This window comes from Callorhinchus milii, unplaced genomic scaffold (genome assembly GCF_018977255.1).
Source record: "Callorhinchus milii isolate IMCB2004 unplaced genomic scaffold, IMCB_Cmil_1.0 Scaffold4, whole genome shotgun sequence".
Taxonomy (NCBI): domain Eukaryota; kingdom Metazoa; phylum Chordata; class Chondrichthyes; order Chimaeriformes; family Callorhinchidae; genus Callorhinchus; species Callorhinchus milii.
In genome coordinates, this window is record NW_024704745.1 from 10572067 (window position 1) to 10595461 (window position 23395).

The 23395-nt window shown below is 38.4% G+C and overlaps 1 protein-coding gene across 1 annotated transcript in view; it reads left to right on the plus strand.

Moving 5' to 3' along the window:
• The first annotated feature begins 264 nt into the window (after positions 1-264).
• LOC103180134 (myosin heavy chain, cardiac muscle isoform) overlaps positions 265-23395 on the plus strand; it is a 39503-nt gene continuing 16372 nt past the window's right edge. The window contains 29 exon segments of the mRNA XM_007895794.2: positions 265-291; positions 748-866; positions 1955-2058; positions 2147-2290; positions 2608-2764; positions 3365-3392; positions 3801-3897; positions 5612-5632; positions 6117-6209; positions 6868-6931; positions 7747-7845; positions 8417-8520; positions 8673-8811; positions 10239-10357; positions 10581-10730; positions 12547-12717; positions 13091-13270; positions 14513-14655; positions 16083-16140; positions 16225-16312; positions 16567-16684; positions 17613-17622; positions 17624-17737; positions 18975-19111; positions 19676-19931; positions 20663-20795; positions 20798-20904; positions 21709-21885; positions 22579-22724. Of these exon segments, the coding sequence (XP_007893985.2) occupies positions 776-866; positions 1955-2058; positions 2147-2290; positions 2608-2764; positions 3365-3392; positions 3801-3897; positions 5612-5632; positions 6117-6209; positions 6868-6931; positions 7747-7845; positions 8417-8520; positions 8673-8811; positions 10239-10357; positions 10581-10730; positions 12547-12717; positions 13091-13270; positions 14513-14655; positions 16083-16140; positions 16225-16312; positions 16567-16684; positions 17613-17622; positions 17624-17737; positions 18975-19111; positions 19676-19931; positions 20663-20795; positions 20798-20904; positions 21709-21885; positions 22579-22724 (3248 nt within the window). The 5' untranslated portion in view covers positions 265-291; positions 748-775.

Here is a 23395-nt window from a genome sequence, read left to right on the forward strand (position 1 = left end):
TGATGTTGAGCCATTGTGTTCTCTGAGAGAGTCATGTTACAATTAAGTTAGTAATTGGACAGTTGAAACAATAGATGCTTCCTTCTTCCACACAACGCTCTCCCTCCCCAACACCACCACAGACCACACATACACACAGACACCATGCTATTGTCTGAGGCCAAAAGTCAAATATAGAACAAGTTAAAATGCTCGTGTTTAGAATACTTCACAAGGAACGACCTTGAAATTAGAATATAAAAGCTAGGTATTGGCCACACTGCTATACTGATCCCGGCTCTTGACTGGTTGGTATGTAGACTCCTTTATTTGTGTCTTTCTTTTAGATTTGTTTGCCGTTGTTGGTAATAGAAACTTTGTAGCCTAATTGATTTCAATAAATGATACTTATTTGTAAGTGCAATGTTACAAAATATTTTTCCTTCCCATTTCCTTGGAGAATGTAATTCAACAAAAACTTAACTGGAGAAATTTAAACTTCCAAGTTCAGTCTCGACTTTGAAGTAAGTTTCCTGCAGTTCTTTTTTAAAAAAAAATCAGCTTCATTTAAGAAGCTTGCATTTAAGAATTCTGGACACTTATTACACAAACAGAGTAAATCAAGACCTGGGTGAAATTTCTTCTATAGATGCTTTAAGAAAAGACATACATAAATTAGATTGCTAGGTGAAGTTCAAATCAAAAGGTTTGCAACATGTTGGTTTTAATCTTATTCCTCTTGCAGAATTATCTCCCGTTGCTTTGCAGCTAATTTGCTACCTTGAAGCATCCCATAATGATGGACTCTTCTGAATTTGGTGAAGCGGCCCCTTTCCTCAGGAAGAGTGAGAAAGAATTGATGAGGCTACACACCATACCCTTTGATGGTAATAGCTTAATTTATACAGTTAACCACACTGATCCCGTTCATTTTAGTCTTCAAACCCTTTGATCAACCTTCATAGCTGTCAGTCAGAGCAATCAATTTACTTAGTCTTTTTGCCCGAATGTTGTGTCATCCCAGGTTTTATTTTGTAATAATAATACTAATAATTATCCTTGTGTTTGGTATAGTGCCTTTCAGTCAGGAGGATGTCTCAAAGCACATCACAGGATTTACACTGTGTAGTGACTGTAATTTGTAGGTGAGCTCAGCAACCAATTTACGCACAGCCATGTCCCACAAACACCCATGAAGAAAATGATCAGTTTTATCTGGAGGATTTTCAAATGGTTCATAAGTTCTTTAAAGTCCTAAACAGGCAGACAAGACTTTAGCTTAATGTGTCAGCTGAAAGATGACAGCACTGAAAATGCAGACCAGTGGTGGCCAATATTTTTGGTTGACTAACAAAATACATTTTTTGTGATTAAATATTTCCTGATTTATATCGTAAATCAAGAGATATTTAATTACAAAAACCTGGAAATACACTACTGTTCGAACAGGGACTTAGTCTGACAGCTTTCAGACTCAAACTCCTCATATGCCCCGCTGCAAATAATAAATAAATTGCTCCAAGAAAAAAATGAACAGAAATAAAACTAATGATGAATCTAATTTATTGAAAGACATAAACTTTACATAATAGCTGGACACAAAGACCATATAATAATAATAATCCTTGCATTTGATATAGCGCCTTATCACGGATTCGAGGCGTCTCAAAGAGCTTCAAAGGATATACTGTAAAGTGAATTGACGGTATATTTTGTGGGCAAAATGCAGCAGCCATGAAAAATCATGAGCAGTTCTTGGGAGTCCATTGACACGATAAGGACATGATGTGCAAAACTCAAAGCAGCTTGTGGATTCTCAAGTTCTTTTGGCTTACAAAGTGAGTCTAAGCTCCAACTAGGAAAGTGAAGAGACTTTTCATGTTTTTGAAGAGTGGGATAGAATTTTTTTTTATAGTTAAGCATTAGCTAGCAGAATTCAGTATTCGTAATATACTACATTGATATCAATTCACAGGGAAGAGGAGGTGCTGGATTGCGGATGAGAAGGAAGCCTACGTTGAAGCTGAGATCAAAGGAGGCACCAGTGGAAAATTCACTGTTGAAACGGTCGATGGGAGGGTGAGGAAACCTTACTGATGTGATGCTTTTTCATCCAACTTTAAATTAATTTCTTTCCTGCCGTTAGTAATGTGCTTGTATTTCTCAGAATCTGATCGTCAAAGAGAATGACATTCAACAAATGAACCCTCCTAAATTTGACATGATTGAGGACATAGCTATGTTGACTCATCTCAACGAAGCATCTGTACTGGACAATCTTCGCAAACGATACTCCAACTGGATGATTTATGTAAGATTTGATCTCAGGCGTATTAGACATTGGGATATTTGAACACACTGTAGTACTTTAGTGTATGCTTATGTTCACATCCTTTTCAAATAGAGTTAGACATGGCTGCTAAGTGTTACATGGATTTCAATATTATTTTACAAGCTCATCGAGATAGATATGAGCAACTAAGTGAATTGAAGCAATAATACAATTGAAAACTATTATCCTTTGACCTCCAATATCTCGATGAATTATTGCCTGTTAAAAATGAAATGTAAAACTCAGTGCATGAATTTACATACTGAATAATGAACTATGGATTTGTTGTTTTTCAGACCTATTCGGGATTGTTTTGTGTTGCTGTGAATCCATACAAGTTCCTTCCAGTCTACAAGACTGAGGTTATTGCTGCCTACAAAGGCAAGAGACGCACCGAGGTTCCTCCTCACATCTTTGCCATTGCTGACAATGCTTACAACGACATGCTGCGCAGTGAGTCTTACTTATTTCTATTTGTATATCTAAAGTTTATAGTCTATGCTGACACTCCAGTACAATGCTTGGGGTGCTCTGCATTATCAGATGTGCCATCCCTCAGATGAGACATTAAACTGAGGCCCCATCTTCCTGTTCAGATGCACATTAAAGATCCCATTATTTGAAAGGTGAAGGGAGTTTCTCCCAGTGTCCAGATAAAATTGATCGGTCATTCAACTCATCGCTGTTTCTGGGACACTGTTGGACAAATTTGCTGCTACGTTCGACCTCACAGTATTGTACAATAAAAGCTTTGAGGCATTTCAGCAATATGATGTGGTACTGTGTCAAATCTAAGGGTTATTATTATTAATAATAGTAAATTAACAAATAATCGGTATTCCAAAAGACATTTCTTCAAAACATACCACTGAGATGGGAGTTACACTGTTATATTTATACCCTGCTATTTGGCCACCTTTGTCTATTGAGTACTGGGATGGTTTCATTAATTGTAATAAGCCTAATATGATCTCCATGACTCAGTGTTAATCCTACAGATAAACTATAGTGGAAAACCTTGTGTAACTCTTTAATCCGATGTCTATCTTTCAGACCGCGAGAACCAGGCCATGCTCATCACGTAAGTATTAAGCAGTGCGTGAGATTTTCCACTGATCTGTAAATTTACCAAACCTTGTAGTACATGCATATCATGGGAAAAATCAGTAAATTTATCTACCATTGGAAAATATGATCATAGTTTAAATGCATGACACAATGAAACTCACACATTGTTTGTAACACCCTTTTATAATCTCTTTTATAATCTATTATACAATATATGACCTCTACATGCCTTTTGCTTCTCATTGCTTATTCACTATTTACTTATTGACCTCTGTATCAAGCTCTCCCTAATCCTGCTGAGCAATCATTCAGACTCCTGGCCTGGACCTACTGCTGTACACTCCGAGTCCACACTTAACATCCTGTTCTAATTACAGAGTAGTCAATATAAATATCTGTATGCTCTTTGTGTGTTCCTTAGCGGAGAATCCGGGGCTGGCAAGACTGTGAACACCAAACGTGTTATTCAATACTTCGCCACTGTAGCTGCCATTGGGGACGCAGCCGGGAAAAAAAACGTAAGCAAACAAAGCCTGTGCTATATGAACTCAGACTAATCCCTGCTGACGTGCGCTGGCACAAAGTTATACTCATTTTCTGTGGAGCTCCAGCAACAACAACAACTTGCATTTATATAGCGCCCTTCACATAGGATAACATCTCGGAGGGCTTCACAAGGTGGGGTAAGAAGCCAAGAGAGGGAGAATTTTATTTGCTGACAGTGTGATCCGTGGGAGCAGAGATAATAATAATCATCATAATAATAATATCCTTGTATTTGGTGTAATGCATTTCATGTCAGGAGGACATTCCAAAGTGCTTCACATTGCAAAAGTAGAGTGACTATTGTGGGAGAATGGTTTTGTGGAGATATCTCAGTGTACAGGCAAATTGCTATAGGTCTGTGGCTTGAGATTATTGAGCATCAATTAATACCTCTGATGTATTTTTTCACCTCTATAATAATCCTTGCATTTGATATAGCGCTTTTCACGTCTTCTAAACGTCTCAAAGCTCTTCACAGAATAGACTGTAAAGTGAATGAACTGTATATTTGTGGGTGAAACACTGCAGCCAATTGCACACAATAGAGTCCCACAAACAGTCGTGGATTGAGTCACCGAATTCTTATTGTTTTTTTTTGAAGGATTATTATCCACAGAAAAGCCATCCACCAATTGACTAACCGGGTTGATACTTACTGCTAGGTAAACAGAAGCATGTGGAGTAAGGAAACTTGGCCAACATTTCATCCTGCTGGGAACAGTACCAGGTCTCTCGCTCGCGAGGCGAGTGCTCTAATCACTGAGCTACAGACTCCATAGACTCTATGTTGTATGACTTCAGAGTCTATCCTCACTATAAACGCTTTGAGTCATTTCAGCGAGATGATGTGGTGCTGTATCAAATCTCAGGGTTGTTATTATTATTATTAATAATAAATTAACAAATGATCGGTATTCCAAACCGCATTTCTCCAAAACTATAACTTCATCACGTTACAATCTTGGTCAGGAGGAAGAGGAGTCAGAGATGGTCCCTAGGACATAACTCTTGTCAACTTGCGCCTTATACTTTCTGGAACTAGACGAGCAGCGTGCATCCCTCTGGGGAGAGTGTGCACACCATTCCAGACACAGGGAAATTTCCATGCATACGTGAAACTCTCAATCTGGTTTGAACATTCTTAAGAGTGAGTGAAGGGTTTCTGCATGTGTCAAACACTCGGTCTACAAAAATAAAATCCACGTTTTATCTACTGCTTCGAATGAATGTGAAGATGTCATAAGCTATATTTTGAATAAACTATTTGTAACAGGACTCCTTACAACTATTCCCCAGCTCCCCCTTTCCCTATGATCACTGCCACCACTACCCAATGCCGAGGTAACTGCTCAAGCTGTGCTCAAGGAGTAGTCAAATTCAATCGAATGTCGAAACTTGAGGCCCAATTCAATCTTGTTATAACCCAATATAACATGTTTTTAAGCTCAAATGTGGTTCCAGACCAGCAAGCCCGATGATAGCCCAAAAGATTCCTTGATCACCAACCATTTCAATCGCCTGTTTTGAACATCAGTGGGGCTGAATATTTTGGAATGCAATAATTATCACGTCGCTATTTTCATCCCAATATTGGCTTCTGATGTATGCGCTGTTCTTTTAAAGGCAATTCCTTTACCACCTTGGAAAGTAAGTTGTTAACTTTATTTTACGTTTTTTTCCCCACAGCTGCCTGCAACCAGGACAGGGGTGAGTCCAACTTGTAATTTTTGACTTCTGCTTTGAACCAATTGTTGGGTTGACTTTAAGGTCCTCTTTCTAACATTCAAATGTCTCCACATTCTTGCCCCACCCTACCTCGTCATTGTTTGTGGTCCTGATCCCCTGACAGTTCCCTCTATTCTGCCAACTCTGGCCTGCTCCATGCCCATCGTCCATCCACCCCGCCCGCCCTGCCATCATCAGACCTTCAGTCATGTTGCCTCTGCTCTCGGGAATTCCTTCCCTAAGTCCTTCTAGCTTGCAGCCTCCCTCTCTGCTTGCAAAACCCTTCTAAAAAAAACTTACCTCTTTGACTGTGCTTCAGTCACCTCACTCCTATTTCCTCCGCTACTTGGGTTCCTGCTCTGTTTTTGTAAAGTGCTTTGAGATATTTAATTATGGGGAAGGCTCTATAAAAATGCAAGTCATTTTCATTCAATTATTTGGAGAAAGCAATTTATTTTGGTTATAGGGAAACTTGGAGGATCAAGTCATCCAGGCTAACCCTGCACTGGAAGCCTTCGGCAATGCCAAGACCTTGAGAAATGACAACTCATCTCGCTTTGTAAGTGTCATGGGATTATATAAAATTTTCAACAGTGGAGCTTGTGATCTCTGTGACATGTATCACATCAATTGGAGTGCTGTAGCATATTGGTTAGAGCACTCACTTCACAAGCAAGAGAACCCAGGTTTGATTTCCAGGCAGGGTGAAACCTGATTCCTTAATCTACATGCCTCTGTTTACCGAGCAGTAAGTAGGAACCCAGTTGTTAGTCAATTGGTGGATTGATTTCTGTGGGTAATAATCCCTCCCCACAAAATTTTTTTTTGGTGGGGATTCACTCAATCCACGACTGTTTGTGGGACACTCCAATGCGCCATTGGCTGCTGCGTTTCGCCCAAAAAACACAGTCACTCCACTTAACAGTATATCTTGTGAAGCGCTTTGAGCCGTCTCAATGACGTGATAAAGCGCTATATCAAATGCAAGGATTAATATTATTAGCAATTGGATTGGAAGTGGATCCACCAACATTATTTTCAATGATAAAGAGGACGAAGCCAAGCCTTTGGTGATGGACGTCCAGTTTGCAGGTTACAGCCAGTTAGCAGGACACCAACTTTTTTGTGGAAAAAAAATCTCAAAGATCCTGGTCAGTAGTCAAAGGAGTATTAGGGAATAGTAATAATTAAATTGGAGTTTCTAATTTTCTCAACAGGGTAAATTCATCCGAATACATTTTGGAACAACTGGGAAGTTGTCATCAGCTGATATTGATATCTGTAAGTATTCTGTTAGTTGTAATTATAAATACGTAGGGTACACAAACCACGTTCCAGTGTCACAATGATTTGCTGTACAGATAGCATCAATAGAATAATACTTTTTGAGAGACAATGGTGTACAGCGTTTATTTCAGTGCTAAGTGCATTATAACGCACCCGAGTACTGAATATCCACCTAACATTTAACCTGTAAGCCACTTTTTTCTTTAAATATAAAGATGACCGAATTGAAGATCACTGAAAGGAAAGGTTCCCAAATGTAAATGGAATTTAAGAGCTTTCATCAAATCTGCTTGATCTGGAATTTCCAGACAAAACGGTCTTACAGACTAAGATTAGGTGGAATTTCAGACCTCTGCACCTCAATGTTTTAAATTTAAGTAGCTGAGGAGTCAAGTGGCACAGTGCAGTGCATTACCTAGGTGGAAAAGAATAAGAGAGGATGTTAAATAAGTCAGCAAGTTAGGTGACACACACCAAGCACGGGAAATAAAAGGCAGATTTTGTGAGTGAGGGAACGCTGAGGAAGTTAAGGAAATCTACAGCTTGAGATCCTGGGAAATAATAAATTTGATTCGTGGACAATTAGATGCAACTTAATTTCAACAAAGTGAGGATGGAGGCAGGAGGACGAGTATACAGAGTGGCATGTTAGAAGCTTGGGAGGTACCATTTAAATAGCTGTCACTTGTGTAAGATCTTCGCAGTCTATCTAATTGCCTCCTGATACGTAGAGTCAGTCCTGTTTGAGATCACCAGTGTTATTGGTTTATTCTTTTTCTTCTAAGTTGCTTTATTGTTACCTTTCACAGACCTGTTGGAGAAATCACGAGTGATTTTCCAACAGCCCGGAGAGAGGAGTTATCATATTTTCTACCAAATCCTGTCGGGCAGGAAACCTGAGCTGCAGGGTATGTGACACATTGTTGCCCTCTCCACTTGTTCCAAGCTTGGAATCAACAAATAACAAAAGTAGTACATCGAAAGAGGGTCTAAAATATGGCATTCGCCAGGTTTGTTGCAACTCCTAGTTTGTGCCTGAAATCTCAGGATTCAATGACAAATTACACCGAAAACGTGATACCAATTGCCTGCAAAAGTTGCTCTGGATCACTGTTTTGTTTTCCAATCTATCCTCAGCCAAAAAAAAAGACCCGAACATCCCCAACGAAACATTGACTACAATTTGCTGGTATTCAGGATTGCGTTTTGTTTTACAATCTCAATCGGCCGCTGCGTTTCGCCCCCAAAATCTACAGTCAATCCACTTTACAATATATTCTGTGAAGCACTTTGAAACATTTCAATGACATAATAAGGCGCTGTATCAAATGCGAGGATTATTATATCGTTCAGTGAATTTGTTAAAAAATCCCACAAGACTCAAGTACTGATTAGTAAATTTGAACAATGACTCTCCACACAAATATATATATATATACATAACTATATTATATCACAACCCATCTACGTTACTTACAGATATGTTGCTGGTAACAACAAATCCATACGACTTCCACTTCTGTTCACAAGGGGTCGTCACTGTGGACAACCTGGATGACAGAGAAGAATTGCTGGGAACTGATGTAAGGAATGAATGTAAAGATGAACTCAATGTTTCATGACACAGAGAGATTTCTTGTTGGAGAGAGCCATAGCATATTTTCAGTGCAAATGGAGGCAGTACAGAGTACTGATCTGTCATTAAATACTCCCCTTTGTCTCCTCGTTTTCACAGCAAGCTATGGATATCCTGGGCTTTGTTCCTGAGGAAAAACATGGTTCCTATAAACTGACTGGGGCAATCATGCACTTTGGAAACATGAAGTTTAAGCAAAAACAGCGAGAAGAACAAGCTGAAACAGATGGCACTGAAAGTAAGGATCAACTGCTATAAGTTAAATCCAGCTGAACATAAACAGGAACTCCAAATTGAGATCAGAGCTGAGTACAGTACTGGTATCACATCCATGGGGTTTCCAAGGAGGAAATATACTTTACAGTTAATCCAGCACCCGGTGCCATTTACACTGCCGTTTTCCTTATGAGCAATAAGTTGTCAGAGGGAATCTAGGGTGTAAAATTAGTGGTGCTCCTTAAACTGTTCATTATGTTAGATAGCATAGGGAGCAACAACAACAACTTGTGTTTGTATAGCGCCATTCATGCAGGATAGAGTCTTGATGCACTTGAAAGCAAATAGTTAAGGAATAGAGCAGGTTTGTTTCTTATATAACACAGCCACTTTACTTCACCTTCTGGAGTGCTGTAGCTCAGTGGTTAGAGCACTCGCCTTGCAAGCGAGAGACCTGGTTTTGATTCCCAGCAGGGCGAAACCTTGGGCACGTTTCCTTATTCCACATGCCTGATAATAATCCCTCAAGAAAAAAAATAATAATTTGGTAACTCAATCGACAACGGTTTGTGGGACACTGCTGTGTGCAATTGGCTGCTGCGTTTTGCCCACAAATATACAATCAATTCACTTTACACTATACTCTGTGAAGTGCTAGGAGACATCTTGAAGACTGAAAAGCGCTATAACATACGCAAGGATTATTATTATCATTATTATAATCAGAGCATTGCTCTCATTCTTTACAGCTGGAATATATCTACCTAAATCCTTATTGCCCTCCCACCCCACCACCCACTTCCCAGAATACAACTTCATATAGTTCATTTTCTGATGTAGGTTATTGAAACTTTAAATTTAACTTGGGATTCCTTGAGACTCTACCATTTTGCTGGGGCCGCGGAGGGAGTCGTAATAGAACAAATTCAAAATATGAGTTGGTTTCTTCAAGAGAAGAGGGAGGGGAACATTGACAAGAGAAAACTAAACTGATCGCACTAAGAGGAGATCGATCCCACAGAAATCTGCTCTGTCCACGGAGGCAGTAGAGGCAGATTATATCAACACATTCAAAGCAATTGGACAGTTAATTGATAATAATTCACTTGAGGGGTCTGAGAGATAGATTGGTGTATAATTGTTCAGTTTTTTTTTAATTTTGGGAACCTAACTGATGGACCATAATGATCCTTTGCTGGTCTTGTACATTATTAATAATAATAACAATAATAATCTTTACATTTGGTATTGTGTCTTTCACTCAGTAGAACATCCCAAAATGTTTCACAGCATATACAGTAAAATGAAGTGACAATGTGTTTTGTAGATGAACACTCCCTTGTTTATTCAACCATGTTCATAAGAAAACAAATAGGAAAAAATGGTTCCTTGGCATTTACCATTTTTCTTAAGCTTTGATAACATGGTTTGTAATTTCTTCCATTGCAGGTGCTGACAAATCTGCTTATCTGATGGGGCTAAGCTCCTCTGATTTAATCAAAGGCCTTTTACATCCAAGAGTTAAAGTTGGAAACGAGTATGTGACCAAAGGTCAGACTGTGGCGCAGGTAACCAAGTCTATCAGATATAATAATAATAATCCTTGCATTTGACATAGGGCCTTATCACATCTTCGAGACATCTCAAAGCGCTTTACCGAATATACTGTAAAGTGAATTGACTGTATATTTTGTGGGCAGATATAATGCCCAATACTACATCTTATATTGGAAACGCTGTACTGACCTCCCTCGCTATGTGTTTTACCCGTGTAGTATTTTTGTGTTATAGGTTTCCTATTCTGTGGGTGCCTTAGCCAAAGCAGTGTATGACAGGATGTTCAAGTGGCTGGTCACTCGCATCAACAGAACTCTGGACACAAGGCTTCCGAGACAATTCTTCATCGGTGTCCTGGACATCGCTGGGTTTGAAATCTTTGATGTGAGTTTCTATTGTTTAGAACTATTTTATATATAACACCCACATGTTGCTCAAAGTGGATGATAGTTTAAGTGCTCCGGGTGCTACCCTGTATGAAGGGCGTGATATAAATACAAGTTGTTTTGATACTCCTCTTTGATCGTGGTTTCGGCCACCCTCCCATTTCCCCTCCCCTACCCTCCACCCCTCTTGATTCCAACCCTAGCTCGGGTGAAAACCCTTAACTATCCAGCTCCTTGGGACGTCTTCCTGACATGACAGGCGCTATACAAATGTCATTTTGTTGTTGATAGCATCGGGAGAATAGAATTTTTCAATTTAGTGGCAATGTCTAGTAATTTCACATTAAGATCACAAGATTGTTTGGGGTGAAGAAGGTTCTTGTTCTTCACCCCATCGGATCTCACCCTTTCAGAAAACACACCTTACCGTCCTCCCATTCAGCACCAGGTTTTTTTAAAATTAGTCCACAATTCCTGGCCAAAAGTAGTCCAGGCAAGATTTAAATACGGAAATGCCTTGTGTTGCTCTGTTAACCGTAAAGCCTGTTCTAGCAGTGGAAACTCAAGAGGCTGCTCTTTCACCAAACATTTGAAAAGTTCTGCACAGACAAAGAAGCTCATAGCTTTTCTCATTGTTTTACATAAAAGATGTGAGGCGATTCCAGTACTTGGTATTCTTTTCTGTTTGGAGTAGGGAGAAGAGAGAGAAGGTCCTTGCAGTGTTTTTATCATGTTAGACGTGTCTTGTCAGAGCTGTTTTGCTGTTTTGCTAAAATATTCATTATCGTGTGCCTTTATATTAAGTGAGACAGAGGTTGCTGAAACACTTTTGTTTTCTATGAGCCTGAAATCCCTCTAAACATGGACAGAGAAATAGGTCAATCAGCATTTAAAGCAAAAGCTAGGTTAACACTTCAGTTAGTTACAGTGAAATCTCACAACCTGAGTGTTCTCTCTCAGATGCCTAGTGACCTATTGTCAAGTCTCAAGTATTTTCTGTGCAAATTGGCTGCCACATTTGCCAAAAAATATACTTTACAGAAAACTATGTGAAGCACCCTGAGACATTCTCGATGTTGCAGGCGTTTTACAAAACGCAAGAATTATTTATTATTATTTATTTATTACACGATAAAGAGTAATGTAAGAATATAGGGGCCTAAAATACATTGCTTAATTGGATTCCTTAATAAGGAATCTGAATTGCATAAATAAGGAACTCCTTCCATTAACCAGACGTATGTCAATTGATGCACAGGAACTTCATGCCAGCAGGATTTATGTCAGCAAGATTTCTTATTCAAGACTAAAGGAATCTTGCATTTTAGACCCCATGGAGTAAAACTCTTATACAAGTGAGAGTAATATATTATTAATAATAATAATAATCCTTGCATTTGATACAGCGCATTATCACATCATTGAGACATCTGAAAGCACTTTACAAGATATACTGTAAAGTGGAGTGACTGCGTGGGTTTCGTGGGCGAACCCAATTTGCGTACAGCAAGGTCATGAAGGGAATGACCAATCTTATTTCGGAGATTGTTGGTCAGGACATCGGGAGAAACTTCCTTCTCTTTTCGAATAGTGCCAGGGAATTTTTAACATCCAGGCAGACAGCACCTTGGTTTAACGTTGCATCCGAATCCCCCAGCTCACAGACATCTGCGGGTCGATTATATCTCTGAACTAACAAATGAAAGTCACCAACGGCAGTGAAACATCAGTGTTTGTAAGGCGACAAATCTCAATTCAGTCTTTCATTTTCAATTTTACTTTCAAGTTGAAAATATCTGTCTGTTGTGTTACAGTACAACAGCTTTGAACAGCTCTGCATCAATTTCACAAATGAAAAACTGCAACAGTATTTCAACCACCACATGTTTGTCCTGGAGCAGGAAGAGTATAAGAAGGAGGGCATTCAGTGGGAGTTCATTGACTTTGGACTTGATTTACAGTCTTGCATTGATCTAATAGAAAAGGTATTTATGTACAAACGGGAATCGTTATGGTTCTACCTTTTTCTATCCTATTTTTCTCCTAAACAGGCCTCCATATTATCACTGGGCAAATAAGGATAAACCATTTATTATTATTAATATTCTCAGGCTGCTATTATTCTGCGTCTAACTAACTAAAGCTGCTAAAAAGAAAAACAAGAACTGATTAAAACATCCTCAGGATCCTGGCATGAGTCAAGCAGATTAAGTTAATGCGGCTGCACTCTTTAATGTACTTCACTTAAGTCAGGTCCTGCAGTCACATAGTTGTGACAAGACTCGTTTGCTATTGGGATAATGAGTTATTAACGTGAAATATTGTTATCCTTTAATGGCTTGTATTGCTTTTGGACAGCCCATGGGAATCATATCCATCCTTGAAGAGGAATGCATGTTTCCAAAAGCCAGTGACACAACCTTCAAAGCCAAGTTATATGACAATCACCTTGGAAAATCAGCCAACTTCCAGAGGCCAAGACCTGACAAGAAAAGGAAATACGAGGCTCACTTCGAACTTTGCCATTATGCTGGTGTGGTAAGTATGTCTTACATTCAGAGTCAATCGAGTTGATTTTGCAAAGGGCAGAAGGTTTACAGGCTTCGGTGGACAAGAACGTCTTATTGCGGTCCCACAAGCTACGCAAAGTGCTTTGTGCAAATCCTACTCTACTGATGTGAAAGGCGCTATATAAATGTAAATTATTGTTGCTGTTATTCTCTGCTGGTTTTTAAGTTTACGGACCGAGAAAATATGAAATTATAATGTTTTCTGTAAAGCGCATTTTTTGGCAAATGCGGCAGACAATTTGCAGAGAAAATACTTGAAATGTGCAATAGGTCGCTAGGCATCTGAGAGATAACACCTCAGGTTGTGAGATTTCACCGGAATTAACTGACGTGTTAACCTAGCTTTTGTGTTAAATGCTTATCAACCTATTTTCTTGGTGCTGTCATTTTATGGGGAGGGAAGGATCCCATTTCTGAGATCACTCCATATGGTCATGGATAGTGGGAGATAAGATGCTCTTAGACATCAAGAAATGTAAAACTTACTGACCTTCACACAATACTCTCTTACAGTTTTATTAATTGTTTTATATGGTGCAAAATATATAATCGTGTTTAAACCGATATTTATAATAAAGGGTACGCATTGAGAAGATATTTTATTCCACAGTTTTATCAGAACATATTTGGCCTGCTATTATTTCTTGAATTTTACAGAAAATCCTTCTATTGAAATAAACAAAGAATCTGCCAATTACACCAGAGGGACAAACAAAATATTTTACATTTGTTGAGATATATATGAGGTGAATGCTAAATATTCCATTCCAAAGAAGAGCAGAAGGTCTTTCGGTGCCCTGACCAATGTTCCTCGTCCAAATGGAAAAAGAATACAAATTAATTATTGATTCATGTTTTACACTAATTTGTGGGGCATTATTGATGTAAATTAGTTATCTCCATTTGCTTGCATAACAAGCCATTAGACATCATTGAGTGAAGTTACTTAAACATTTTGATATGATAATGTGTTTTATCAAAGGCAATCATTCATTTCAGTATAGAGTTAATTATACAAATCTAAGCGGTAGAAATTCCATTCAGTATTAAAGGCATCTTCTTTGGTGATCCTGGCGTTTAGGTAATAGGATTTCATATTGTTATTATTACACATTACCAAAAGCTTTGTGTGTACTGCTGATTGGAAGTTTTAGCCATGAAGGTTAAACCTATGCAAAATAGCCTGACAAATTTTCCCATTGTTTTTAAGGTACCGTACAATATTGCTGGTTGGCTGGAAAAAAACAAAGATCCTCTGAACGAAACGGTGGTGGCATTATTTCAAAAATCATCCAACAAGCTACTTGGGAGTATCTTTGAAAATTATGTCAGTTCAGACAGCAGTGAGTATGAATTCTTAAGCGTTCATTTTATAGACTTGATAAAATCTTCCAAATAGCGATTTATTGTAGCTCAGTACTTTCCAACACTATTTTGTTCACTGTGAGCTTTAGACTCCTGTAGATTCTTCTTTAGGAATCAGAGTAACAGCAATTGTGTTTCATGAGCTGAGTAAATATATGTGGGTTTATGCTTTTAGGGGCTTTTTATGATGGTTTAGTGTAATACTTTATGTAGTGTGGATTCTTTCCCTACAAGGCTTCCAGTATCATGCAAGGATTACTATTATAATAATTTCTCCATGGCAATTAAACTGGAATTCTGCCAGAATTTGCCACTTTTTCGATATGTAAATAAAATAGCCGCCTTTGTTAACCACATTTACAGAGGACAATTGGTCACCAACAATATTGCAAAAGGTGAGCACCTGAATGTTCCAGGAATAGGTTTTGATATCACGTTTATTGTTTGTGCAGTATCACAAAAAACGAAAGTTCAGTTCAAAGTTTGTGTTTCTCAGCAGGGAGCTAGTGAATAGGAATTCTTTATGAATAACAGGATTGGGCCTATCAGGAAGATAGCAGTAATACCAATATATATTCTAGTTGTTTGTAATTTGTAACGACTGGTTGTGGGACACTGCTGTGCGCAATTGGCTGCCACGTTTCACCCCAAAAATATACAGTCTTTGCAGTATATTCTCCATGAAGCGCTTTGAGATGTGTCAAAGACGTGATAAGGCGCTATATCAAACGCAAGGATTATTATTATTAATATAATAACACACAGATCAGCTCAATCAATCTTGGTGATAGTTATGATCAGAGTTGTGTTCCGTAGAAATTACAGGGGATACATTTTGGATTTGTTTTTTATTAAATCTAAACAACAATGGGATTTCATTTTTCATATTTGCTTTAAAGGTGATTTGTGATTTTTGATAATTTGTGATAACAAAAAGTGATAATTGTGTGAATGAATCTGGGGAGGCCGCTTTTTGGCTTCGAAAACGGACCGTTTTTTTTCAAGCTGATGTTTTTTCAAGCTGGTGGGACTCAGAGTTTGAGTGCAACATTTTCACCTTTCGCAAAATGTGGAAAGTGGTTTCTCCAAGCTTATTTACAGGTTACTCTTCTAACTCAGAATTAACTTGAAAAATGTTTTCTTGGTTCAGGTGTTGTGGTGCCTGGGTTGTAATGGACTAGATTACGTTCCCACATTGCTGTTTCGCTGGAGGTTACGGATGTTCTAACTGTATACGACTTAGCTGTAGTTTCAATCAAACTGAATGTTCATTGTTCACCCTTACCGAGGTTTGAACAAAACGTAACAATATAAGTGTAATCAGAGAAGAAACGTGTTTGTTGAATTTTATTTGGGTGTTATTGTACTTCTCCCTAAAACAAATCACTTACTTTTGACATTTAATCAGATCAAACTGGTGACAAGAAACGAAAGAAAGGAGCATCCTTCCAAACTGTGTCATCCTTACATAAGGTGAGGTGCTCTTCACAAACGTAATCTTGATAACTCTTACTGAGAAAGGAACCCAATTGTTTATTTCAATTTGATGAATTTCAGGAAAATCTCAACAAACTCATGACCAACCTGAAATCAACAGCACCACATTTTGTTCGTTGCCTCATTCCTAATGAAACAAAGACTCCAGGTAAACACTAAGAACTGTTCCATCCTCTGGAACTTCATTTACACTAAAAGTAAAGTTACTTTAAACTGTCGGGTTATAAAACCAGAATAAAAGCTAATTTTCTCGGGATTGATATTCGTGAATTGAGTGGAATCTGAGGTATTCCAGAAATAAGGACAACACTGTTTTTTCAAGAAACTATATTACCTCATGAGTTGGAGGATAGTACTGCCCTTTTCTGTCATCATAACCATAGCTTGTCTTTGGTGTTGAAGGTGCTATGGATGCATTCCTGGTGCTCCATCAACTCCGTTGTAATGGTGTCCTGGAAGGAATCCGCATCTGCCGCAAAGGGTTTCCAAACAGGGTGCAGTACGCTGATTTCAAACAAAGGTGAAGCTCTGTAAAGACATGTTCTGTAGTTATATGAGTTACCTGTTCACAGTAACACTAGCTGCACTGTGTTACTAGTGGAATCATATCGTTGTGACTTTATTCAATCTGGCTCATATTCTACTGAATATTGTTCATTGTCGGGTTAATGAATCTGGTGACGTGTATGTAGAATTACAAATTCTTGCAACTTCACAATATTTTTTATCAAACAACTCTTTTAGACCCTCACATTTAGAGTCTCAATATAATTCAGAGGAATAACAATACTGCCTTTTCCCCATCAACCTTTGAAAACAAGATGTATGTGATAACTATGCAGTACAATTTAATGGCAAAATGATTGCATAAATAAGGAATCAGGCATATGCACACAAGGAAAATGGATTATCCTACAGTGCTTTATTGGTTTGTGATATTGAAAGCTCTTGAGGATGTGATATGTTAAGTATTAAGTATTGTATGTTCCACAAGGTTGTAATTCCTCAAAGACTTGAAGAGAATCCAAGTATAACAACGGCTGATTTCACTGAGTGTATGCATTGCTAGGTCCTGTAGCTCAGTGTGCATTGTGGAGTTGTGTTGCTCAGTGGTTTTAGTGCTTGCTTCGCAAGCGAGAGACCTGGGTTTGATTCCCGGCAGGGCAAAACCTTGGGCAAGTTGCCTTACTCCACACACATGATAATAATCCCTCAAGAAAAAAAACAATAAATTGGTCACTTCAATCCACCACTGTTTGTGGGACACTGCAGTGCGCAATTGGCTGCCGTGTTTCGCCCACAAAATAACAGTCATTTCACTTTACAGCATATTCTGTGAAGAGCTTTGAGATGCCTTGAAGGTGTTGGATAAAGCGCTGTATCAAATGCAAGGATTATTATTATTATTATTTTTAGAAAATGTTAAAACAATCTATTATTTTCGATAGATATCGTATATTTGAACCCCAGCGCAATTCCCGAGGATACGTTTGTTGACAGTAGAAAAGCAGCTGAAAAGCTTCTGGACTCCCTTGACATTGATCACATGCAATACTGCTTTGGACACACCAAGGTGAGGAGCTTACGGCAACAATCTATCTTCATAATAGCTGAGATGCTCGAGAGGGAAGGACAATGAAATCACAACATATTTCTTCAAAGAAGGGGTTGTGAGAATGAATGGAATTTACTTCTACAGAAAGCTGTAGATGCAGAATCCAACAAAGTGTTTTTAAGAGGAGATAATGGTGTTAAAGAGCATGGAGAAAACCTGGGGAAATTAAGACTAATTAAGAAATTAAGACTTGCCATGAGCTAAAACATGGGTCGGATTCACTACTGCTGTTTCTATATTCCTAAATTCACCATGCAGGCTTCTCTCTTTTAAAGAATGAGGATATTTTCCTGTTCTCCTCGGAATCCTGTAGCTTAGTGGTTAGAGCACTCACCTCGCAAGCGACAGGATCTGGGTTCAATTTCCGGCAGGGTGAAACTTTGGGCAAAGTTACTCCACACGCTTCTGTTTATCTAGCAGTAACTAGGAACCCAGTTGTTAGTCGATTGGAGCATCACTTTTCCGGGGGTAATAATTTCTTCTGAATAAATAATAATGATTTGGTCACTCAATCCACGACTGTTTGTGGAACACCTCTGCGTGCGGTTGGCTGCTGTGTTTTGCCCACAAATTATACAGTCAATTGACTTTACATTATATTCTGTGAAGCGCTTTGAGACGTCTCGAAGATGTGATAAGGCTCCATATCAAAATGCAAGATTATTATTATATTTTTCACGAAGGGGAAGATCTCTTTTAAAGGCTGAGACTGACAGATTTTTTTAAAAACAGAGGCATTAGGGGATATGGGGATAGTGCAGGTAATTAAAGTTAGGTCAGAAGATCAGCCATGATGATAGTGGGGCAGGCTCGAGGGGCCGAATGGCCTACTCTTGCTCCTAATTCTTATGTTCTTATCACATATGAAGAGTCCTAGGAAACAGATGGGGTAAAATTAGATAGATGGTGCCTTACTTAATGTCACATTTTAGAATGTCCAGAGTTTGACAAATTGTTGAACTCAGCTTTAATTTTGAAGCTGGTTTCATGTAGTTTTTAAAAGAAACTTATCATAGAACCAGTTTCAAAGTTAAGGCCACACTTAAGAATTTGCCAAATTCTGGACTTTCTGAATGCAACATTAATAGAATAAATTCAGACCCAAGTGGAATTTCTACCCAAGAGTTCATCCTGCAAAGTGAAAAGTTATTGTATGAATTGACCGTGTCATTTCATGGACTGTTTTGTTTTGAAGGTGTTTTTCAAGGCAGGTCTACTTGGCCAACTTGAGGAGATGCGAGATGAAAGACTTGCAAAAATCCTGACCATGATTCAGTCCAGATCAAGAGGCAGATTGATGCGCATTGAATTTGAAAAGATTATACAACGAAGGTAATAGCAAAGATAACCAAGTGTTTTCCAATGACAGTCAAAGCCTGATAGAAATTAATCTTTAGAATATTTGATAATGATCCTGCCTTATTACACCTATCATATCCTGAGCTAATAGGAAGATTTACCATATTTTTGAACATTGTGCATGAGTACACAACACACTCACCTTCTTTGTTATATGATCCGCATGGTTGCAATTCCTCAAAGACTTGAAGAGAATCTAAGTATAACAGCAGCTGATTTTACTGAGTGTGTGCATTGCTAAGTCCTTAAATATTGACTGAAGCTCATCTATGAAAGAGATAGATACTAGGGAAATAGTGATATTAAGCGTGTGTAAAAGGGCCTAAACAATCTACTGTTTTCTAATAAACTGGTAGATTCAATCATTGGACTTAATAGCCTCTCTTTATTCTGATGTTTTTAATCGTCTGAGATTTAGAATTGAAAACATTTCGGTATCTTGCACTTTTTAATGATATTACTGTACAACATTAATTTATTTAAGGATGGGTAGAATACATTTGGAATATGCTTACAACTCTTTGTTCCTTTAAACAGGGATGCTCTGCTGGTTATCCAGTGGAACATTCGTGCGTTCATGTCTGTTAAGAACTGGTCTTGGATGAAGCTGTATTTCAAGATCAAGCCATTACTGAAGTCGGCTGAAACAGAGAAAGAAATGGCAACTTTGAAGGAGGAATTCCTGAAACAGAAGGAAAATTTGGAAAAGTCAGAAGCAAGGAAGAAGGAATTAGAAGAAAAACAAGTCGCTCTTATCCAAGACAAGAATGACTTGTTACTTCAACTTCAAGCTGTATGTGGGGTTTTAGCTCACCTTGTTTCATTCTTGTTAGCTATTTGTATTAGATCTGTAAATGCAATACAATCCTATTCATTTGTATGTGTGTACATGTAAACTTATATGTGCCTAACTGAGGCTAAATAGAACTCTAATACCATGCAAAAATGAGCATCGTTCAACAAGGCATGACTAGTGAGCACTGTTACTTTGTGATAGATAAATAGACATATTGGGAACTGGGTTGCATTGGAATAAGTATAGAGTACAAATCAAGAGAGGTTGTGAATTGTTGTTTTATAAGGCAAACCCATGCTGCCTGCCGTTATAGTTACCTAGTCATAGAAATTATATAACTGGCAACTTGGAATATAATTTCATCACAAGGGTATGGATGCATTATAAAAATTATAATGCATCCATACCCTCAAGATTATAAGAAGGGTTATTTATATAAGTTGACATAGGCACTTAGCAAAGGATTCATATAAGCATGACAGACAACATGACGATTAGCAGCAGATAGAAGGGAAGTTAGGACTACCTTTGTATCTGTAGAGAAAGTACTAGTGTGAACCATTGCAGTAGTTAGAAAACATGGACTCGAGAGACAAGTAGGTAATTTTTCTGGAGAGAGAAGAGATTGAGGATTGCTGTGAAGGCAGGTTGGTGAGGTTCGGAATCAAAAGGGAATCAGATTGTTGATTCAATCTAAATATTCTAATGTTCTTCCTATATTTCAACAGGAGCAAGATACACTGACAGATGCAGAGGAGAGGTGTGACCTTTTGATCAAATCCAAAATCCAGCTTGAAGCAAAGGCCAAAGAGCTAACAGAGCATCTGGAAGATGAAGAGGAAATGAACTCGGAACTAACTGCTAAAAGCGGAAGCTGGAGGATGAGAACTCGGAACTCAAGAAAGATATTGATGACCTTGAAATAACATTGGCAAAAGTTGAAAAAGAGAAGCATGCAACTGAAAATAAGGTATAAAGCCATGGATTTTATTTTGAATTGAATAGTGTATTTGAAAACAAATTCAAATTAATAAAGATGTAAACTTATCAAGGGTAATATTGATCACACAAGATCAATAGGTATGGATGAATAAGGCTCTTTGGCCTATTTGATTTTATCCTTCCAGAATACCCTACCATCCTCCTATTACAGCATCACGCTGTTTCTTAAATGAGTCCAATGCCATTAGCTTAACCACGCTTCCTGTAAAGACATTCTATTTAGTTGCTCTCCTTGAAAAGAAATAGTTCTTGGTGTCTGTCTTGGTAGTTACAAACCTATGTCCTCTTATTTTGCTGCTATGGTGTAAATATGTCAGCCTGGCTCAATTGGTAGCACTCTCACCTCTGAATCAGAAGGTCGTGGGTTCAAACACCATGTTGGGACTTGGAACTCATTTTGTCTGACTCTTAGCTGACATCCTGAAGCAGTGCTGCATTGTTGGAGGTGCTGTCTTTTGGATAAAACATTAAACCAAGGCCCCATCTACCTATTCAGGTGGATGTTAAAGATTCCATGGCACAACTTAAAACAAGGGAGTTTCCCCTAGTGTCCTGGCCCTAAACACAATTTTTCATTCCCTTCATGGCTGGGATATTGCTGTGTGCAAATTGACTGTTGCATTCACTCACAAAAACCATACATTCACTTTACAATATATCCTGTGAAGTGCTTTGGGACATCCTCCAGACTTGAAAGGCATCATACCAAATGTAAGGATTATTATTATTATCTGAAAGTAACACTTAACACTGGTACATTAATACACTACAGGTCAAAAACCTAACTGAGGAAACGGTGGTACTTGATGAAAGCATTAGCAAACTAACCAAGGAAATGAAATCTGTACAAGAAGTGTACCAACAGGTTTTGGATGACCTACAAACAGAGGAAGATAAAGTCAACACTCTGACGAAGGCAAAATCGAAGCTGGAACAACAAGTAGATGACGTAAGCTCATTGGCCCCCAAGATAATTATTTTGTCTTAAATATTTATTTTTTACTGATTGCAAGGTTTAGAAAAATATATTGGGGGCAGTTCAGAGAACATAGCAGCAATAATAACCATTTGTGTTGGGTCAGTTTTACACAGAATGGTGACCCTCTACTGGAAAATGGGTGCGTGTGGACATTGGGTGCAGAAAGGATTGGGACCAGCTGTGATGCCACCCAACATAGCTCGCCAACACTAATCTGCACTCACATATATTCCGCTGTTGAAGCAGAGTTCATAAATCCTTTTGGAAATGAATTAGATGCACACTTAAAAAAGAGGTACATTTGAAGGGCATGGATAGGAAATGGGTTTAGGTGGTTCATGAGGAGACAAAAAAACAGTAACGGCTTGAAGGGTAGTTTATGTGCTGTAAATTCCATGATTCTGTTCTAAAAACAGACTCATTCTTTACAATATAAGACCTGTCACATCACATGCAAGAACAGCTATCACCACAAACTGATTGTACTATATATCTAACAAGGAACAGCCTCTGAAGGGCAGCTTCAGTGGTACAGATTTCCTGCAGTGCTGAACGGGTGGAAAAGCATCTGATGCCCAAAGCAATCGAGTAGCTTTCTTACCAAGTGAGGACACCGAATACAATCGCTTTTCTGGTCTGAAAAAATCCTTTCTTGTTTTCTAGCTTGAAGGATCCCTTGAACAAGAAAAGAAAGTTCGAATGGACTTGGAAAGAGCCAGGAGGAAGCTGGAAGGTGACCTAAAGTTGACCACGGACAGCCTTTTGGATCTGGAGAGCGATAAACAGCAAATGGAGGAGAAGTTAAAAAAGTAACTATCAGAACACAAAAATACACTGGGCATCTACAAAACAAGTGACAAATTTCATTTACACATCAATAGGCTTAAAGCACTTTGACAGTAATTATTGTTAAGGGCAGCGACTTTTTTGTTGGCAAACAAAAAGTCAGAGAATTGAATAAGCAATACAAATGACAATGATTCACTGCATTAGATGAAGCAGAGAATTTTCAAACCATGGTAAGACTGCTGTCCTATTTAGTCCTGTTACTCAGCCTCCAATTTCACTTGTTTTTTAGGTCATTATGCCATTGCTAAACCCACTTGCTTGTCTGCTTTTATTGTGATCACGTGTGGGTTTTACACACGACCCTTTCCCTAAAACAACACTTTCCTCAGTATAAAGTCGTTTTCACCTTTGCTCCCAAGAGTACTTCTATATCAAAGGGATTTAGCTTGAATTTAGCACTTATGAGCAAAAGGAAAAAGATGTAAGAATTCATTTGGAGCAGAGTTTTCTATTGCTGCTATCATTGTAAAACCCATTACTGACTAAATGAAAAAAATCATACCTACATCCTTTCTGTTGACCTACATATTATCTTTCATACGTCAACCTTGTGCATTCTGAGCTGAAGTTATCTAATACAGTGAGTGCAACTTTCAGTGAATAGTCTGTTTAGCCACACTATAAAACTATA